The sequence below is a fragment of the Nyctereutes procyonoides genome, unplaced genomic scaffold (genome assembly GCF_905146905.1).
Source record: "Nyctereutes procyonoides isolate TBG_1078 unplaced genomic scaffold, NYPRO_anot_genome, whole genome shotgun sequence".
Taxonomy (NCBI): domain Eukaryota; kingdom Metazoa; phylum Chordata; class Mammalia; order Carnivora; family Canidae; genus Nyctereutes; species Nyctereutes procyonoides.
The window spans coordinates 20,157,935-20,178,088 of NW_026575020.1; the positions used below are offsets into that span (position 1 = coordinate 20,157,935).

Below are 20,154 nucleotides of genomic sequence, written 5' to 3' on the forward strand. Positions count from 1 at the left end.
CTACCAAAAGGTATCAAAGTGTTAAGTGAACTAAACAAGGAGGGCATTAGACTGAGTGGCTTTAATGCCGTAGCAGCTAATGTAAGCAAACCCAAACCAAAGTCTGCAATGCCTCCCAGTTAAGAAATCAAAACTTAGGGACGCCTGGGTGGGTGGCTCAGCGGTTGGGCGTCTGCCTTTGGCTCAGGGCATGATCGAGTCCCATGTTGGGCTTCCTGCATGGACCCTGTTTCTCCCTCTGCCGAAGTCTCTCTCTCTCTCTCTCATGAATAAATAAATAAAATCTTTAAAAAAAATTAAAACTTAAGAACAACCAATCACAGCCAACTAGGCTTTCCCAAATAATGTAACTGCTTAAGCTATAGCCAATCAAATAATTTTGTGGCTTTGTGTCCACCTCTTTTCTAAAAGTCTTTCCTCCAGTTCCTGTGGGTAGAGAGCTCCTAACCACTTCCTGTTTTGGTGCTACCCAAATCCATTTTGCCCAAATAAACTCTTAAAATTATTAATATGCCTCAGTTTATCTTTTAACAGAGTAGAAGTGTTTTTATTTGGAGAATTTTTTTAAGTATTTATTTATTTATTTATTTATTTATTTATTTATGAGAGAGGCTGCAGGAGCAGGAGGGAACAGCAGGCAGAGGGAGTAGCAGACTCTCTGCTCAGCAGGGAGCCCAACACTGGATTCCATGCCAGGACCCTGAGATCATGACCTGAGCTGAAGACAGATGCTTAACCAACTGAGCCACCCAAGTGCTCCTTCATGGAGAATTATTTTTCTTTAAAAATTTCTCTTGAATATGGTTTTGGCATTTGGGGTTTGTTTGTTTATCTGTTCAGGGCAATCTGAAGTTACAGGGGTTCTCAGGAAGGTGGAAAATGGTAGGCAGAGAGAGCAAGAGATGGGTCTTGAAGGTCCTGGGTATGAGTACTGATTCTGCTACACGCTAGCTGTATGACCTCAGGCAAGTCATGGCAGCTCTCTGCATCCCAGATTCCAAAATTAGGCAGTTAAGCTAGAAAGTTCTCCAATGTTGGGACGCCTGGGTGGCTCAGTGGTTGAGCATCTGCCTTTGGCGCAGGGCGTAGTCCCCAGGTCCTGGGATGGAGTCCCACATCCCAGGGGGAGCCTGCTTCTCCCAGAGGGAGCCTGCTTCTCCCTCTCCCTATGTCTCTGACTCTTTGTGTGTCTCATGAATAAATAAGTAAAAATCTAAAAAAAAAAAAAAGTTCCCCAATGTCTTCCCACGCTAAAGCCTTAAGGATACATATGCCCTAAATGGCTCCAGATCAGAAGAGGAGGTCTCAGCAGAACCTGAAAAGCTGGGGTTGGGGGAAAAAAACTCATGAGGCTAGAGAAGGAGAAAGTCAACAAATAGAGAAGGAATGATGCTGGAGGAGGCTGATGAGAAAATCCCAGGCAAGTACCACCAGAACCATCATCACTCTACTGGTCAAGGGCTTTGTACTTGTCCAGGTGCATTTATCAATAACAACTCCTTATGTCCTCACAACAGTTTGTTATAAAAGGTATTTGCGTATTGTATGGTTTACTGACCATAAAACTAACAAAAATTCCCCAGGCATCTCCTGTGAAGAAAGACCAGAAGGGAACATTTAAAAAAAGAAAGAAAAAGGACAACAAATTTGGTTAAGAGTGTGGTATTATGGGCAGCCCCGGTGGCTCAGTGGTTTAGCGCCATCTTCAGCCCAGAGCGTGATCCTGGAGACCCAGGATCGAGTCCCATGTCTGGCTCCTGGTGCATGGAGCCTGCTTCTCCCTCTGCCTGTGTCTATGCCTCTCTCTCTCCGTGTGTCTCTCATGAGTAAATAAATAAAATCTTAAAAAAAAAAAGAGGGTAGTATTATGACCAAATATTTTCATATTTCAGGATGAAGTTTTGTGATATTTTATAATGAAATGGAATATATCTTAACAAGCCATTTTTAACCTCAGGGTAGAAACGACAGTATGGCAAGTGAGGCACTTGCCTTGGGTGCAAAATTTACAGGGACACCGAAAACCTCAGCAATCAAGATAAATAATATATAATGCAATATTTTAAAATATCAAAATCAATGCAATGCAAAAAAAAGAAAAAATCCGTGATGAACAAATTATCAAAAATTTAAGTAAAGACTCCAATCCTGCTGCATGACTCTCTCCTCATTGGTCTCACTCTAGTCCTGGGCCTTATAGCCAGGGTATAGGGTATTTTCCAAAGTGCATAACCTCTGGCCTCCTTGTGTTCATTTTCTCCAAGGGGTTGCCCTCCTCCCCCTCCCGCAGGCAGTGGACGGGGGAGGTTGAGGAGTTAGGAGGACTGTCCCTGTCCAGAGATAGGGGCAGGGCCTGCAGCGGAAGTACAAATATGGGGGTGGGTGTCCCGAGTCCACCCTCTGCTGGCCAGCCCGTTGCCCAGCACTCACCTTCTCCAACTTGTCAGCATCACTGCTTTCATCCAGGAGGATCTCGAACATCTTCTGTACCCTGGAGTCCGTGGAAAACTGCACACGGAGCTGAGGAGAGAGGAGGGAGTGGGGAAGGAGGCAGGCAGGGTCCGCATTTCGGGCGGCTTAGCAAATATTAGGGTATCTCCTCGGGGCCCCAACACTGTCACTCATTCATTCCACAAACATTTACTGAACAGCTATTATGCGTCAGTCACTCTTGCAGATGCTGCGGACAGAATGGTGAACAAAATCAAGTCCTTGCCCCACAAGGCTTACAGTCTACTTAAGTTCGCTATCCCATTTGGTCATCACAGGTCTTGGAAGGCTATAGGTTATCACCCCAATTTTGCAGTCTAGTTAATAATTAGCTGTTACATACTTAAACACTGGCTAAAACAGAATTAGGTGTCTAGGACCAGAAGCCTAAAGCAATTTTCAAGCATCTCTTTACACAGATTAAAACCATTATGTTTGGATATCTCATCCCTCATCCCCTCAACCCCAACCCCAGTGCTCTGAATCTACCATAAAATGACCTAACTGATCATCACACACTGCCCCTCCCACCCACCCCCAATTTGCCAGCTCCTCTGTACTTCCCACTACTCTGTTCTGTTCTGGTCTATGGTCCTGCCTATTTCCATCCTGGGTTCATTTCCTCCTAGGGGGTCTCTCATTTGCACCCCTTCTTGGTCACTCCTCCGTTTGTTTACACAGCCCTGGAGTCTACACTCTGGACAGTGTGCTGTTGTCCCACCATGGGGCTGCCCCAGGCACAGAGAAGTTACTGAGTCTTGGAGTAAGGAGCTTAGTGATCATCTACCCTCCTGCTCTTGCAGAAAGGGAACTGACACCCTAAGGGATTCCTTAGAAAACTGGTACCTAAGCCAGGGCTAGGATGCAGGATACCTCTGATCCAAGTTCTCTCCACCCCACTCCATTTGCAATACCCTCTCCTCAATGCTGCCTCTGCTCTCCTAGAAAGAAAGGAAGGTCATGTTGCATACATACAAGGTTATTTTTTTTAAGCCTCCATCTGAAATTTAAGAGACCCATGTTCTAGCTCTGGCTAGCTTGTGCCCTTCAACAAGCATCTCTGATCATTCAAAGATGGGCACATCGGCCTGGCTATTCTATGGTGCCACCCTGTGTCATGTGTTCATTCCATCCAAGAGTGTGGAGGAAGTGTTAGACCTCCCCTGGTGTCCTGCTTCCCTAACTTGTCCCCAGTAGGGGTGGGGGGAGGCAGACTGAGGCTTGTGGGAAGGGGTCCAGCTCACCTTCTCTTGGATGCTGGTGTTGAGCCTCCTCAGCGTCTCCTGGAAGTTTTGGTTCCGTGGCTCGAGGGTAGCACAGCGCTGCACATCCTTGAAGGCCTGATCCAACTTTCCCAGGTGCTCCAGTGCCTGGCATCGCCGATACAGAGCCTTGATGTCCGAGGAGTTGATGTCAATAGCTAACGAGGGGAGGCAGGGCCTCAGAGGCCTGGGCTGCAGACCACCTTCCTCCCATCCCTGCCCCTGCTTCTCTATCTTCAGTGGAAATTATCCACCAACGTAGACTATCTGGCCCAAGGCTCTTCTTTGTCAGGGAGGCAGTAAGAATCATAGCCTCAAGGTCAGAGGGTCAGAAGGGAACTTAAGGGTCATCTCATCTAGCTCCTGATGCTTCAGTTTCTGCTACATCATGATCTCAGCCAAGTGCTCATCCAACGGGGACTTCATACCTCCAGCAGTGGGGAGCTCCCTCCTTTTTTTAAAAAAAATTTCTTATTTATTTATGATAGTCACATCAGAGAGAGAGAGAGAGAGGCAGAGACACAGGCAGAGGGAGAAGCAGGCTCCATGCAACGGGAGCCCGACGTGGGATTCGATCCCGGGTCTCCAGGATCGTGCCCTGGGCCAAAGGCAGGCACTAAACCGCTGCGCCACCCAGGGATCCTGAGCTCCCTCCTTCTCAAGGCAGCCAAGCAGCTTCATCAAGACAACCCTTCCCCCTTCCCTCTATAACTTTGTCCTTTTATCCTAAATTCAGCCCTGGAACCCCGGAGATGAAATCCAATCCTTCTTCCTTGTGACAGTCTTGTAGATATTTGAAGACAGCTTAGGTATTTGAAAGCAGCTCTCTATCCCACCTGGGAATTGCCTTCCCCGAGCTAAATATTGCCATTTCCTCAACCCGCTTTTCACAGGATGTATTTTCAGCTGGTTCCCTCCCTTCTGAACTCACTTCAGACTACCTCGGTTTCTCCTTAAAAATAGTAATCAGAACATAACCCAACACCTGCAGCCAAGAGAAGTTTTCTCATTTTGATCATGGACCTAAGCCGACATTTCCTAAAGTTTAAGTCTAAGGTGAAGTTAAAGTTGAGTTTAAAGGTTTTTGTGGTTGTCGTTAATGTTAATGTTCACTTCTCCCTAGTCCCTGTGGAATGGGCTACTGCCCCCCTCCTCTCCTTAGGGAGCCCAACCCCACAGAGTGGACTGGGCTGATGCTCTGGTCCTGGGAGTTGCAGGAGGAACACATCCTAATTTATAACGGAAGAGGGTGTATCTTTACCATGACATAAGGATTTTTGGAAACATCTTTTCACAAAAGAATCTCCCTCGACTTAGGATTTAATACATAAAGCAAGTTGCAAAAATGCTATCTAGGGATGGCTTCTCTGGACACCGGAAGCCCTGCCTATAACGCCTAGGATGGCATTTACACAATCTGTAATTCCTTCAATTGACAAAGAGCCTCTTAGACAAAACAGGGATGCTGGGGTGGGGGTGGGGAGAGCCTGGGGAGGAGCACTCACCTCTTGAGGCATCTGAAGCCGCCTGAACGTAGCTCTCCTGAGGAAGGGAGATGAAGTAGGAGCCAGGGTCAAAGTGGGCCCAGGCAGAGACAGCCAGAGAAGGTTTGGTGGGGAGCTGCCGGCTGTCAAGGGCCCAAGGGCGGGCCCCTCGCTGGGCATGGAAGAGTGGATGAGCTCTGGCATTAGGCAAATGCTTGGGTTTGAACCCAGGCTCCCTGCTAATCACCCAGGAGATCTTGGCAAGTTACTGAGCCCTTTGAGCCCTGAGCTTGTCATCTGCGATAGGGGCATGAAACAGCAGCTAACTGGGCTGTGAGTAAGATGCTGCGAAATAACATCTAAACAGCCCTGGCATGTTGCCAGTGCCCATTAGGCTGACTCCCAACTGAAGGAGTTTCTGTCTCCCAGAAGAGTGAGTCAGGCAGGAGTGGGGTTCAGGAGTCAAGGTTGGAACAATGATGAGGCCCATCAGGATGGGGGGCTGCCTCCACACCCCTGCCTCCCAGCCCTGGCCCTCAGCTTCCCGCCCTGCCCGCTCCAGACCGTTTTCAGGCCACAGGCTGCCCGGTTCCTATAGAGTGTGGCCAGCAGGGCCTTATCCTTGGTCAGCTTCAGGGCCTGGCTGTAGCTCTTCGTTGCAGCCTTGTAGTCCTGGAGCTGGAAATGCCGATTCCCTTCCTCCTTCAGCTGCACAGCTTCTGCCTCTGCCATCTGTCAGGACAGGAGCAGCTCTGTCTGGCCAGTCCCTCACTCCAGACCTAGGGCTGGACTCCTGGCCTGAGGTCTGGAGCTCCAGGGTCTCCTCCTACCGGGATGGAAAGTGAAAGTTCTGCATGGAAAGGACCCACCACCAACACTCCAAACCCATTACCCAGAAGGACTTTATAGCATTTGCCTGGAGAATAGCATGATTGAGGTAGTCTTAAGAGTCCCTGTGCCTCCCTCTCTGTCCCTCCCAGCTGGACAGGTGAAGCCACCATGCCGAAGACCTGGATTCTCGCTGTCAGCCTTAAAAGTTTTTCTCCATGCAGGCGGGGTGGGGGGCTTCTCCCTCCCAGGTCTGAGGAACCCTCCTAGGGGGCTCACTTTCTTAGAGGACAGTGCTCCTGGTCTGTCCTCCTGTGATGCTGCTCTGCGGAGTTCCCCTGTGAACACCCGGACACCAAGCCTTAGTCTACCCCCTCCCCCACCCAAGAGACTTTATCATCCCTGCCAGTGGCTCCAGACCATATTTGGCCACAGGGGCAGGTGGCCCTGGAGTCTGTCATTGATACTCACGGCCCTCCTCCTCCCCAGACTGGACAGTCATTACCACGTGGAAGCGCTGACTAACCTCTGCCCCAGTGTCCTGTTCAGGGGCAGTCTTGGACTCAGGCCCTCATACCACAAAGAGTGAGAGAAAGATCCAGAAAGGAGGGAGGACCTGCACCCCCGCAAGGCACAGCTATAATGCCCCTTCTCCCCCTCCACCCCAGATAAACAACCTCTTCTCTCCCCCCAACCCCTGCTATTTTAGGAGCAAAGTGACAGCTGAGGGGCTGGCAGACTTAGACAGAGCAGCTGCCCAGGTCCAGGACCAACTGGAGACTTCCAGAAATGCCTTTCCGGAGGGAGGAGGGTTGGAAGAAGGGAGAAGAGTTCCTTCCCCTCTTCCACTTGCCCACATGTCCCCTACCCTTATGGCACTCACTGTTGAAAAGGTCCTTCCTTTTCACAAAGACCAAGGGGCTTGCAAGCTCAGTTTAGTGTAAGCAGGTCCTTTGTTTCAGTGTGTATGCCTTCTCCTGCATCTACCATCTATGTGGAGTGGATGCATTAAGCCTGCCTCCCCCATCCAACTGGGAGCTCCCTGAGGATGAGCTCTGCATATCCCCCACCGGGCTATAGTCTTGTCCTTGGCAAGAGCTCCTGAGGATGAGCTCTGCATATCCCCCACCGGGCTATAGTCTTGTCCTTGGGCAAGAGCTCCCTGAGGATGAGCTCTGCATATCCCCCACCAGGCTATAGTCTTGTCCTTGGGCAAGAGCTGGGTCAGTCCCTGAATTCCCTGAGCCCAAGGACTTGTACCCTCATCTGCATGGGGATTCCCCTGGGACAACCTGAGCGTCCCACATCAGGAGGTCTTCGTGGGGGCGCCTGGGTGGTTCACTCAGTTAAGCGTCTGTCTTCGGCTCAGGTCACGATTCCAGGGTCCCTCCAGTGTCCCGGGATGGAGACCTGAGCGGGGCTCTCTGCTCAGTGGGGAGTCTCCTTCTCCCTCTCCCTCTGCTTTTCCTCCTTGCTTGTGCTTTCTCTCTGAGATAAGTAAATAAAATTAAAATAAAAAGAAGGGGGTCTTCCAAGGACAAAAACTATTTCCACCACCAGAACACGTCTTCCCTAGGGAAGGACTTGTTTCTCCCCATCTGACTGAGGGTTCCTGAGTCCTATTTGACGTTGGAGTCCTTCCAACATCTCCAAGCCTGGGTTGTGAGCTCCCTCCCAGAGGGCAAGGACAACATCTCATGCAGTTTGACCTTCCCTGACACAGAACACAGCAGTCAGTGCCCAATGCGGGTTTCCTCAATTAATTAATGGATGGATGAATAGTGTCTCCATACTAATGTTCTTCTTCACTTACCCCCATTCCACTCCCTTCTCCGCACATGTGAAGGCCAGGATTTGTGTCTGTTTTGTTCACTTACATATTTCAAGTGGCTATCACAGTGTTACATAGCAGGGGCTCAACAATATTCATTGAATGAATGGATGAGATAATTCCATGGATCTGTGATTTCTCTCTCTTTTTTAAGATTTTATTTATTTATTCATGAGAGACACAGAGAGTGAGAGGCAGAGACATAGGCAGAGAGAAAAGCAGACTCCATGCAGGGAGCCTGATGTGGGACTCCATCCCGGGACTCCAGATTCACGCCCTTGGGCCAACGGTAGGAGCTAAAATGTTGAGCCACCCAGGTGTCCCTGGATCTGTGATTTCTAAATACGAAGAATACCAGAATATTTTGAAAACACATAATAGGGAAACATGGCATTGTTTCAGAGAAGGTTTCTTGAGTAAATGATTAAATGAGTTAATACATATAGAGTTCCTAGAACAATGTCTGACAGAGACACTTGCTGAATGCACACACACATATTTCAGGCAAGACCTGAAGAATAAGGAATTGTTCCTGTATTTGTCTGCTCAGGCTACTGTAACAAACTGCCAAGGCAGGATGGCTTGAATAAATGAAATGTATTTTTTTACAGTTCTGGAGTTTAAAAGTTTGAGATCAAGGTGCCATTAACTTTGGTTTCTGACCAAAGGGAGGCTTCTCTTCCTGGCTTGTAGATGGCCACCTTTTCATTGTCTTCACATGGCCTCTTTTCTGTGTGAGAAGGAGGCATGGGGCAGAGAAAGAAAGAGACAAAGAAGGAGAGATATCTGGTATCTCTTTGTTACTCCCATATAGGCTCTGTCTCCAAATACAGTCACCCTGGAGGTTAGGGCTTTAACTTATGAATTGGGGGTAGGGGTGGGAAGAGGGACACAATTCAATTCATAAGAATTCCAGACAGGTAAATCTGCAAGGACAAAAGCACTGACACAAGAAGGGTCATGCTTTGGAAGAACTAAGATAAAGCTGGAAGAATTGATCTTAGAGAAGAGTAGCTAGAGAGGTACGTAAGGCTGAGTGGACCATTATAAGGAGTTTGAATTTTGTTCTGTTTATAATGGGAGCCACTGTAGGACTTTAGGGTGAAGAATGACATACCAGATCTTTGGTTTGAAAACAGCACCCTGGTTGCAGTGTGGAGGATGCATGGGAAGAGGCAAGAGTGGAAACAGGGAGGCAAGTCAAGAGGCTGTTGTAGGCAACCATGGTGACTCAGACCAGAGTGTGAGAGAGGAGGTGGAGAGAACAGACTCACCACAGGTTAAGGAGGCCAGATTGACAGAGCTTGAGACTGCCGGGATGTGGGGAGGGCTGCCAAGGAAGATCCCAGGTTTCTGGTAAGAGCTCTCATGTTAGGCGGTCTCTGTTTCAGTTCTTCATCTGTAACGTGGGGGCAGTAGGGCTTTTGTGAGAGTTAAATGAGTTACATGTGTAAAGCACCTAGAACAATGCCTGACAGGTTGCTATCATTCTCATCATTGTTGTTATTGCTTTACAGTGTTGAAAACTGTAGACACTTTTTGCTTTTGTACTCAAGAATTATGAATTGATTTGATCCGTTAAAAAAAGAATAACATGGGACGCCCGGGTGGCTCAGCAGTTGAGCGTGGGCCTGCAGCCCAGGGCCTGATCCTGGAGTCCTGGGATCCAGTCCCCCAACAGGCTCCCTGCATGGAGCTGCTTCTCCCTCTGCCTGTATCTCTGCCTCTCTCTCTCTCTCTCTCTCTCTCTCTCTCTCTCTCTCTCTGTGTGTCTCTCATGAATAAATAAATAAAATCTTAAAAAAAAAAAAAAACACAGGGCACCTGGATGGCTCAGTGGTTGAGCATCTGCCTTTGGCTCCAGTTGTGATCCTACAGTCCTGGGATCCAGTCCCCCGACAGGCTCCCTGCAGGGAGCCTGCTTCTCCCTCTGCCTATCTCTCTGCCTCTCTGTGTCTCTCATGAATAAATAAAATCTTAAAAAAAAAAAAAAAAAAGGAGGGAATACTAATTTCTTCCTTCAAGCCAACAGGCTCTGGTTCTGTAAGCCCGCCCGCCAGGCTGCTGCGGCCCAGAGCCAAGCCAAATTAGTCTTCTGCCACTCCTGTCTCTGATTTTGGGGGGAAATCAACTTCTCAGAGCCCCGACTTCCTCATCTATAAAGTGGAGCCAGAATCCCCGTTCTACAGAAACAAAAGGCTGTCCGTGCCCTGCGCGGCGCTGGGAGGGCGTGACACTTGCCCTCCGCCGCACCAGAGGGCGATGTCGCGGGCGGCCGCCCCACTCCCCCCGCCCCGGACGCGGCGCTCTGTCCCGCCGGGCTCTCTGTCCTCCACGTGGGGACCCGGGATGGCGGCGGCGGCGGCGGCGGCGGCGGCGGCGGGGGTGCGTGAGTGCGGGCGGGGGCGCGGGGCGCGGGGCGCGGGGCCGGCTCCTTCCCCGGCGGGCGGCGCGGCTGACCCCGCGGCTCTGTGCGCAGGGCGAGGCGGCGGCGCGCGACGTGCAGCGGCTGCTGGTGCAGTTCCAGGATGAGGGCGGCCGGCTGCTGGGCTCCCCGTTCGACGTGCCGGTGGACATCACCCCCGAGCGGCTGCAGCTCGTGTGCCACGCGCTGCTGGCCCAGGTGAGCGGCGGCCGCGCGGCCCCCTGCCCCGGCCCTGCCCCGGCCCTGCCCCGCCCCGGCCCGGCAGGCCTGCGGCTCGGGGCGCGGGGGTCCCGGCGCGCGGGAGGGGGGTGGGGGGGGACCTGGCGCCGGGCCCGGGGTCCAGCTGCAGAGAGGCCGGCACCGCGTTCCCAGGCCTTGAGGCACCGTCCAATTCCCCGACGCAGCTCCTCGTCGACGTCCCTGTGTTACAGAGTGACCCACGGGCGGCCACTGACCTACCTGCGATGCTCCGCAGCCGATGGTGGCTTTGGAACCCAAATGTCAGATTCAAAACCCTTGCTCCTCGAAGCCTGTGTTTATCAAAATGCTGCCTGGGGGGGGGGGGGCGTACCCTGGACCCCACCCCAGATTTACCAAGACTCTGGGGTGAGGCAGTGAGTGTCTGCATTTTCAGCCAGCTTTTTTTGGATGCTTGTTACACATTTTAGGGCATGGCGTGGTGGTTTAGAAAAATACTGTCCAGTTCTGTGTAGTAACACTGACTCAGGACCTGAACTTTCTTTTTGAAGCACTCGACTTAGTCCTGAGCAATAGGACATTGGACGTTGGGCTAATTATTAGTTAGCTGCTCTGAGCCTCAGTTTTATCATTTATCAAGCGAGAATATGAGTGCCCACCTCCCAGGGTGGTTGTGAGATGCAGATAAAGGATTTTAAAGTACTGTGTAAGTATCCTCAGTGGGCATGGTGGGGGCATCCCAGACAGTGGTGGAAAAGAATAAAGTTTCAGCTGCCCACAGCCCAGTGGGGAGTGCTCCTGCCTGTCCTTTGATGGGGGAGTTGCCCTTTGCCATTGCCCTCCAGGAGGATCCCTTGCCACTGGCTTTCTATGTCCATGATGCTGAGATCACTTCATCACTGGGGAAGACGCTGGAGTCACAGGCGGTGGAGACAGAGAAGGTCCTTGACATCATCTACCAGCCCCAGGCCATCTTCAGGGTTCGTGCTGTGACCCGCTGCACCAGCTCTTTGGAAGGTCACAGTGAGGCAGTCATTTCTGTGGCCTTCAGCCCCACAGGAAAGTAAGGACAGCTGCAGAATCATGGGGTGGGGTGTGGGAGTGCATTCTGGCTGGGTGGGGAGAACACCCCAAGTTACAGTCAATAGGGCCTCAGGCTGCTTATCACAGACCTGAGCTCTGGGCTTAAGTTGAAGGTAAGGGACTTCCCTTGGTCTTTGGTTTGGTCTTGAAAGACACCCACCTTGGAAGAATCCTTCCTGGACTTGATCTCAGGAGACCTTAGCTGTGAGCTTCCTAGCTGTGTGACCTGGACTAGTCACTTTCTGACTTAATTCATCATCTGTGAAACTGAATTTTATTTGCTTTTTGCAATTGTACGAGGAGAATGAGAAGCTTCATTCCTGATTACAGCTGTGGCCATTCCTTTCAGAAAGGAAGAGGAGAGAAAAGACCACCTGAGGTCTTCTCACAGATGGTATCAGTGTTACATTTCTCTTTCTCAAGGAAGAGAGAAAAGTCCAGCTTCAGATTCTGTGCCCAGAAGACAATTGAATAGGCAGCCGAAATGCATGTATGCGGTGTTCTGGTGTAGGCCCTACCCCTTGTCCCCACTGCAAAAATCAGGTGGCCTCTCTTCTTCCCCAGGTACCTGGCCAGTGGCTCCGGAGACACCACTGTGCGCTTCTGGGATCTCAGCACCGAGACACCGTATTTCACATGCCAGGGTCAGTACGCAGTTAGCTTTGCAGGTGGTCTTAACCCAGTGGTGGGTGTGTGATCATTTACTCAGCTCTTTAGTTCCTGAGGAGGCTCAGAGCTGATTCAGGCCCTTCACAGCCAGTTAGCAGCTGCTTGCTTCTAAGTAGACTGCTCCTTTGAGCCCAGCCGGCCACTTACAAACAAGAAGAGACTGCACCAGAGAGTCACTGTGGGGTTGCGGGTTGTGCTAACTGGCTGGTAGCAAGGAGAACCTGGCTTAAATCCAGCCTCTACCACATTAGTTCTCACACTTGAACATGCATCAGAATCACCTGAGAATCTTGTTAACATATTTATTGCTGGGGCCCACCCCCAGTTTTTGTCTCCTTAGTTCTGAGATGCTGCCTGAGAATTTGCATTTCAGGTTCCCAGCTGGTGCTGATGCTTCTGATCTGGGGACTGCACACTAGCTGGGTGGCCTTGTGTGTGTAGAGCATGCTCCCTAAGCTTCAGTTTTATCATCTGAAAAATTAGGGATAATTCCTGCTCTGCACCACAGAGCTATCAGAATTACAAGTAATGACATGTGTACAAACACTTGATACCATGTATCGTGTAAGGAATTATTAGAAAGTGAAAGTATGATCTACACAGCAGGATGCATGGCTTTTGCACTTGGGGTGGATTCTCCCTTTGCCTAGAAAGCCTCCTCTCTACTTTTGTTCAGCTGCTCATTCATTCAAGGCCCAGTTGAGGAGTGCCAGGCACTGCTAGGCTCTGAAAATAAAGACAGATGTGCTCCCTCCTTCTTCCTCCCCTGCTTTCCTAGGACACAGACACTGGGTGCTTAGCATATCCTGGTCCCCAGACGGCAAAACACTGGCCTCAGGCTGCAAGAATGGCCAGGTAGGTGGCAGTCAGGGTAATGAGGCAGGGGTTCTGGGTCATCTTGAGGGGAGGATGGGTTGGAGGCAGTGGGCAGGCACCTTTGGTGGGCCCAGGGACAGTTCAGGGAGGGTTATTCAGTAAGCTTTTTCCTTCAGATTCTCCTGTGGGACCCAAGCACAGGGAAGCAGGTGGGCAGGGTCCTCGCCGGCCATAGCAAGTGGATCACAGGCCTGAGTTGGGAGCCCCTCCATGCGTAAGTGGCACTGATAGAGCTGGGGGGGGGGGAATAAGAAGATAGGGGTTCAAAACTCCTCTCCCCTGCTCAGGGGGCGAGATGGCCAGCCTGACTGACAGTAATGGCATGCAAGCAGTGGGGTAGGTCTTCCAAGCCCTTGTTGCTGCTTGGGGCAGGGGCTGCTCATCGTGGGGCATGAGAACTACCTTGCAGTGCAGCTCGACCTTGGGTCAGGAAGCCGTCGAGTCCCTGTCCCTGGCCTTCGAGCTAAGCATAGGAAGGTGCTGTGGGCATTGTCAGGCCAGAAGCGAGGCCCCATCTCCCCCTCTCCAGGAACCCAGAATGCCGCTACATGGCCAGCAGCTCCAAGGATGGCAGCGTGCGGGTCTGGGATACAACTGCAGGCCGCTGTGAGCGCATCCTCACCGGGCACACGCAGTCAGTCACCTGTCTCCGGTGGGGAGGGGACGGGCTTCTCTACTCTGCCTCGCAGGACCGTACCATCAAAGTCTGGAGGGCTCATGATGTAAGAGCTGGGAGGGTCCGGAAAGTAATCTGGGGAAATCTCAGGCCATGGGATGCCAGGGCTGGAAAGAATGTTGGCCAGTGTGTTCTGGGATCCAGGTCAGGGGAGGCGCTTCGAGAATGGTGGGTCCTGTGGTTGGTGCTGTATGATAGTGGAGGTTCTAGTGTTCATTAGCACAGTCCAGAAACTCCTGCTGTAGGAAGCCTGATAGCTTTATGGAACTTGCCAGATCCCAGACTTACTTGACTGGAGCCCATGTATTCTCACATATTTAACTTCCTTTCCAGGAATTCAGAAACCATGATCTAGCCTAGTACATTCATCTTATTTTTTTTTTAAAGATCTTATTTATTTATTTGACAGACAGTGAGCAAGAGAGAGCAGGAGCAGGGTGAGGGGCAGAGGGAGAAGCAGACTCCCCACTGAGCAGGGAGCCTGATGCAGGGCTCTGTCCCTGGATTCCAAGATTAGGGCCCAAACTGAATGCAGATGCCCAGCTGACTGAGGCACCCAGGTGCCCCCCAGTTCACTCATTTTAGATATGAGAGACTTGAGCCCAGAGGGGTGATATGATTAAGACTACAGTGAATGAGGATCCTGGTTCTGAGTCCCACGTCACTGTCTTCTGGGGCTAACCTGGGAGTACCAGTTCCCTAGGGTGGAGAGTGGGGTATGTCTGACCTGTCTCCCTCTGCCCTAGGGTGTGCTGTGCCGGACTCTGCAAGGCCATGGCCACTGGGTGAATACCATGGCACTCAGCACTGACTACGCCCTGCGCACAGGTGCCTTTGAGCCAGCCGAGGCCTCGATCAATGCCCAAGACCTCAAAGGATCCTGTGAGTGGGTGGGAGGGGGCCCCCTGGGGAAGGGGCCACTTCTCTAGCTTAATGTGCAAGATTTGGACCTGGGCCAGGACGTTTGCTGTTGGTGTAAAATTTTCTAATCAGCCTCATTCATCATCTCCTCTCTCTCCGGTACCTGGCTATAGTGCAGGAGTTGAAGGACAGGGCTCTGAGGCGATACAACCTCGTGCGGGTGAGTGTGTGCCAGTCGCCAGCATGCCCAATTCTGTACTCATCCTCTACTGGTCCCTGAAACATTTTGCAGACACCCAGTCTCTTCCCACCTTCTGGCTGCAGCTCAGACTTTCCTTTTCCAGAAAGTTCTTCATTATAATTCAGTTTACAGTCCTAAAATCTTAACACATAGGGATCATTTTAATCATTTTGTTTTATTTGCTTTCTACTTACTGAGTTTTCTATTTTGTTTTGTTTTGTTTTTAAGATTTTATTTATTTGGGAGAGAGAGCAAGAGAAAAAACACAAGTGGGAAGGGACAGAGGAGAGGGAGAAGCAGGCTCCTTTAAGCAGGGAGCCTGACATGGGGCCTGATTCCAGGGCCTAGTCCCAGGACCCTGGGATCACAACCTAAGCCAAAGGCATACATGTAACCAACTGAGCCACCCAGGCACCCCTTATTTTATTTTTTAAGATTCATTTATTTGAGAGGGAGAGAGAACAAGCATGAGTGGAGGGTGTGGGGGGAGAAAGAATCTCAACTAGACTCCTTACTGATCATGGAGCCTGACTCAGGGCTTGATCTCACGACCCTGAGATCATGACCTGAGCTGAAACCAAGATTTGGATGTTCAACCAACTGAGCCACCCAGGTACCCTTCTTTTTTTTTAAAAAAAAAGTAACATTCATATAGTCTAAGGTTCCAAGAACACAAAAAGGGATATAGTGAAAAAGTCTCCCATTTCTGTTGCCCTTCTATTTCTTCTAAAAGCATGCTACTGTGGATCCCTAGGTGGCTCAGCAGTTTAGCACCTGCCTTCGGCTCAGGGCGTGATCCTGGAGTCCCGGATCAAGTCCCACATTGGGCTCCCTGGATGGAGCCTGCTTCTCCCTCTGCCTGTGTCTCTGCCTCGCTCTCTCTCTGTGTCTCTCATGAGTAAATAAATAAAATCTTTAAAATAAATAAATAAAACATGCTACTAGTAGCGTGTGTTTCCTTCCAAAGACTTCATACGTACATATGCATACAAACCCACATGAAAAATCTTTTTTTGCGAGAGAGAATAAGAGCAGAGTGGGAGGGCGCTGCAGAGGGAGAGAGAGAATCTTAAGTGTGTCCAGCATGGAGCCCTTCTCGGGGCTCAACCCCACGATCTTGAGATGACCAGAATCGAAATCAAGAGTCTGCTGCTTAACCAACTGAGTCACCCAGGAGCCCCAATTCCTCCCTTTTTTTTTTCTTTTTTTAAGATTTTATTTATTTATTCATGAGAGATACAGAGAGAGAGGCAGAGACAGGCAGAGGGAGAAGCAGGCTCCCTGCAGGGAGCCCGATGTGGAACTTGATCCTGGGAGCCGAAGTCAGACGCTCAACCACTGAGCCACCCAGACAGGCATCCCTCCTTCCCTTTTTATTTTATTTTTTATTTTTTTTTATTTTTTCCTCCTTCCCTTTTCAAATACATGATTCTGTACCTTGCTTTTTTTTTTTTGTAATTATGTACAGTGATTAGAAATTATTTCATCTGCATAAAGTTACCTTTGGGGGAAGTGATTTGCCAAGGGTCCCATCTGAGTTCATAGCTGGCCAGGGCTTATTTCTCCTAGTGCTAGCTCCTATGCTGGTGGGTAATGAGTGGTGCGTTTGCCGCCAAGGTCAGGCTCTTCTGTCTGAGACAGTCTCCAACACAGTGTGCTTTCTGCCTCTCCTAGGGCCAGGGCCCAGAGAGGCTGGTGTCTGGCTCAGATGACTTCACCTTATTCATGTGGTCCCCAACAGAAGACAAAAAGCCCCTTGCACGGATGACAGGACACCAGGCCCTCATCAACCAGGTGCTCTTCTCCCCTGACTCCCGCATTATTGCCAGCGCTTCCTTCGACAAATCCATCAAACTGTGGGACGGCAGGACGGGCAAGTGAGTGGGGGCGTGGGGAGGGAGAAGAAAGGCCCTAATCCTCTGGGAGGAGCTTGGCTCTGCCACTTATTGGCTACATAGCCTTGGCAAGCATTTGGATATCCTGAGCCTTTGCTCTTTTGTGATAGGCGTCTCAGCTTCGTTACGAGGTTTAAGTGAAATGGTATATTTAGGGTTGGCAATAGATGGCACTGAAATGCTAGTTCCTTTCATATCAAAGGAGAGAAATAAGATGGCCAGGCATGTGGCAGAAGTGTAGATTTGAGGGGTAGTCATTTCCTGGCCCTCCTCAAAGTGTGATCCACAGACCAGCAGCTGCCAGCATCATCTGGGAGCTTGTTAGCAATGCAGAACCTTGGGCCCCACCCTAGACCTTGTGAATCAGAATCTGCATTTTATTAAGCTCACCAGGTGATCCTGCTCCCATTATAGTCTGAGAAGCACTGGTGTAATGAGCCACCGTGGCCTTGAGGTTGATAGGTTAGAGGAGAGGCAGGGGCATGGGCAAGAGGAGAAAAGGGGCAAGGGAAACCTTTGTGGTGGCCACAGGGGCACCTCGGTCTCAGCCGTTGTGGATTTCCATATAGCAGCCTTTGAAATAGCTCATTCCATTCCTCTTTAAGATAAGGAAACTGAGTCTCAGAGGGGCCAACTCTTGTCCAAATAGACATAGCTAATTTGTATTGATCTGAAAGTTCCAGGTGGGCCTAGCCCACTGTTATTCCATGGCACTTGTCAGCAGGCAGCTTGTGTTGGGGGATATCAGGCAGATGGGCTAGGCAGGTGGCCGCATTGGATTCTAAGTCACGCAGAGTTGTCCAGGTACAGAGGCCTGGCAAGAGGCACACTAGAAGCCGCTTATTTGGAAAAGTTGTACAAAATCGTTACAACCTTGGTAATGATCACACCGGGGTTGGGGCTAGGCAGTGAGATTTTGTATAAGTTCCCGGGTAATCCTAATGTGTAGCTAAGGTTGAGAATCACTGCTGTGGGCATAGGGGCCCCTTCAGACATGTTTGAAGACCTAATACCCACCATCACCTTTTCCTGGCCCAGGTACCTGGCTTCCCTACGTGGCCATGTGGCTGCTGTGTATCAGATCGCCTGGTCAGCCGATAGCCGGCTCCTGGTCAGTGGCAGCAGCGACAGCACGCTGAAGGTATGGGATGTGAAGGCCCAGAAGCTGGCAGCAGATCTGCCAGGCCACGCAGATGAGGTATGGCCAACCCTTGTGAGCAGAGGCGGGGCATGTGGTGAAGCCTGGCCCTCCTGTCCTCCCACCCTCCTTACTGACCTGCCTCCCCCAACTCCTGCCTTGGTTTAGGTATATGCTGTTGACTGGAGTCCAGATGGCCAGAGAGTGGCAAGTGGCGGGAAGGACAAATGCCTCCGGATGTGAGTGTGTGCTTGGCTGTCTTGCCCTTAAGGTGGTCACTCTTTGCACCTTTCCCTTCTGGTGGAGAATTCTGAGGGCTCTCCAGGGGCCTAAGACAGTGTGGCACCAGGTTCTCTGGGTGGTTAAAAGGGAGGGCTGCGGAATTACAGGGAATAGGTGCTCTCCAGAGGGTGAGCCCAGGGGCCCTCTAGCACAAGGCGATAGTTTTCAGTTCCAGTCCTGGCTCTGGCTTTCACTGTGTAGTCTTGGAGAGTGTGGTTCACTTGCCTCCTGGGAGTTACCAAGCCTCAGTAGACAGGAAGATCAAAGATAAGAGATGAACACACTTGGGAACCTGAAGCATGTGTACTTGTGAAGAATTGTCATTGTTTGCTACTGGATGACCTTGGTGGGCCCTGGGATGAGGTCTTGGCCAGGGCAGGCAGTGGATGCCAAGCCTGAGTGGGTAGCTAGAGCAGAGATGGTAGCCAGGCTCTTAATGACCGAGTGAACCCCAAGCTCTCCCTGTAGTAGGCTCCTGGGATTATATGGCAGCCTCCCTTTCCCAAGATGGGATCCCCCTGCTATTCCCTCCCCCTTCTCCACAGATGGAGGAGATGAGAAATCCTATGTTCCGTGTGACCCCTCCTTGGACTTGCCGCTGCCAGCTGCCTGCCCTGACACAGACAAAAGGCCAGGGTGGTAACCCTGCAGACCAGCATGGTTTGCTGTCCTTGGACAGATCCCAGTGGGGTCCCTCCCCAGAGCAGGAGAGTGGAGCTTACGGGACAATATAACTGAGCTCTGCCCTCGGCCATCACTCTGTACCTGGCGGGGGCAGGGGTGGGGTGGGGATGGTGCCAGGCAATGACTGGACCCCTGCTGCCGGCCCGTCGCCTTTCCTAAATGTTATATTCAGTGTCAGGCCCTAGATTCTGTGACCAAATAAATAACTTATATTTTGTGTGTTTGGGTTGTAGTTCCTTGTCCTAGAATCCCAAGGCCCACCGGAGGACTATGCTAATAGTGTGTATGTCTTCCATCTGGGCAACACCAAATCCATACTGTCCAGGAAGTTGCTGTTCTTCTCTTTCCCCTGTGCCTACGAGGAGAGGCCAGCTGGGGCAGGGGAGACTGGCTTAAGCCATAGGGTAGTAGCCAGAGGAAAATCTGAGCCTGTGCCATCCAGTGTGGTAGACGCTAGCCACATGTGGCTGTCTCCGTTTACCAGAACTCCATATGGCTAGGAATGCAATCCTGTGTGGCTAGCATCAGGCTCCTCACTGCATTGGATAGCATAGGTCAAGACCACCTTCATCACCACGGGGAGTTCTGTGGGCCAGCTGCTTGAGGGCTGCTTTCCTCAGCCCCTCTCACACGCAGCATTCTTCTTGAGGCCCCACAGTGCAGCGACCACTGTCCTGGGCTTGGGGTACAGAGCAGAAGGTGACAGCTGCCCCAGAGCTCACAGAGGTGAGAGTTGGAGCAGCAGTGGGTGTGGCCTGACATGGGAGGATGAGTCTTTGGCCCATGAGGACTTTCACGATTGAAGGGAATCCCTACTGGATGTCCTCAGACCTTTGACCAATATCTTGCCTTCCATCCTGCCTCTACTTTCTGTTTCAAATCTCAGGCAACCTTCCCTGGTTGGATTCTAAACTGTCCTTGTGTGGATTGCTCAGGGCCACGGCATTTCTAACCTCTTGTTCCTCCCCTCCTCCCCACCGCTTCCCCACACCCTGCTCTCAGGATTTTGCATATCAGCTGGTTCTTCTTGGTCTCTTTTGTTGCATGTCCCTGCAATGAGACTGCATGAAGGTAAAGGGTGTGTACCTGTGGAGGTACTTGTCCTGCTGTGCGCTCATGTGATCCTCAGGTAACCCCACTGTCCTACTTTGAGTTCTTACATCCCTGAACTAGCCCAGGGAGCTTAAACAGTTTGTCCATGCCCTCACATCCAGGAAAAACCAAGATCAAA

The 20,154-nt window shown here is 50.9% G+C and overlaps 2 protein-coding genes across 4 annotated transcripts in view; one reads left to right on the top strand and one right to left on the bottom strand.

Annotated features, from left to right (window-relative positions):
- UNC45B (unc-45 myosin chaperone B) overlaps window positions 1-6,418 on the bottom strand; it is a 29,326-nt gene extending 22,908 nt beyond the window's left edge. The window contains exons 1-5 of the mRNA XM_055335599.1: window positions 6,344-6,418; window positions 5,801-6,062; window positions 5,258-5,294; window positions 3,735-3,910; window positions 2,431-2,520 (exon numbers count right to left, since the gene is read on the bottom strand). Coding sequence (XP_055191574.1) covers window positions 2,431-2,520; window positions 3,735-3,910; window positions 5,258-5,294; window positions 5,801-5,968 — 471 coding nt within the window. The 5' untranslated portion in view covers window positions 5,969-6,062; window positions 6,344-6,418. The remainder of the gene's footprint in view (window positions 1-2,430; window positions 2,521-3,734; window positions 3,911-5,257; window positions 5,295-5,800; window positions 6,063-6,343) is intronic.
- A 3,830-nt stretch (window positions 6,419-10,248) lies between these two features.
- Window positions 10,249-19,140, top strand: NLE1 (notchless homolog 1). 3 transcript variants are annotated; one of them, XM_055333119.1, is made up of 11 exons: window positions 10,249-10,280; window positions 10,375-10,518; window positions 11,364-11,581; window positions 12,166-12,245; window positions 13,049-13,125; window positions 13,263-13,360; window positions 13,676-13,868; window positions 14,569-14,704; window positions 14,857-14,903; window positions 16,666-16,801; window positions 17,858-17,997. In XM_055333119.1, the coding sequence occupies exons 7-10, from the start codon at window positions 13,695-13,697 to the stop codon at window positions 16,690-16,692; spliced, it is 384 nt and encodes a 127-aa protein (XP_055189094.1). In that variant the 5' UTR covers window positions 10,249-10,280; window positions 10,375-10,518; window positions 11,364-11,581; window positions 12,166-12,245; window positions 13,049-13,125; window positions 13,263-13,360; window positions 13,676-13,694; the 3' UTR covers window positions 16,693-16,801; window positions 17,858-17,997. The 3 variants fall into 3 exon arrangements, with proteins under 3 accessions (XP_055189094.1, XP_055189090.1, XP_055189080.1); XM_055333115.1 differs by lacking the exon at window positions 17,858-17,997 and having other exon boundaries at window positions 14,857-16,723; XM_055333105.1 differs by lacking the exons at window positions 10,249-10,280; window positions 10,375-10,518; window positions 11,364-11,581; ... (1 more) ...; window positions 13,049-13,125; window positions 13,676-13,868 and adding exons at window positions 18,126-18,196; window positions 18,785-19,140 and having other exon boundaries at window positions 13,283-13,360; window positions 16,599-16,801; window positions 17,858-18,017.
- Window positions 19,141-20,154: the final 1,014 nt, after the last annotated feature.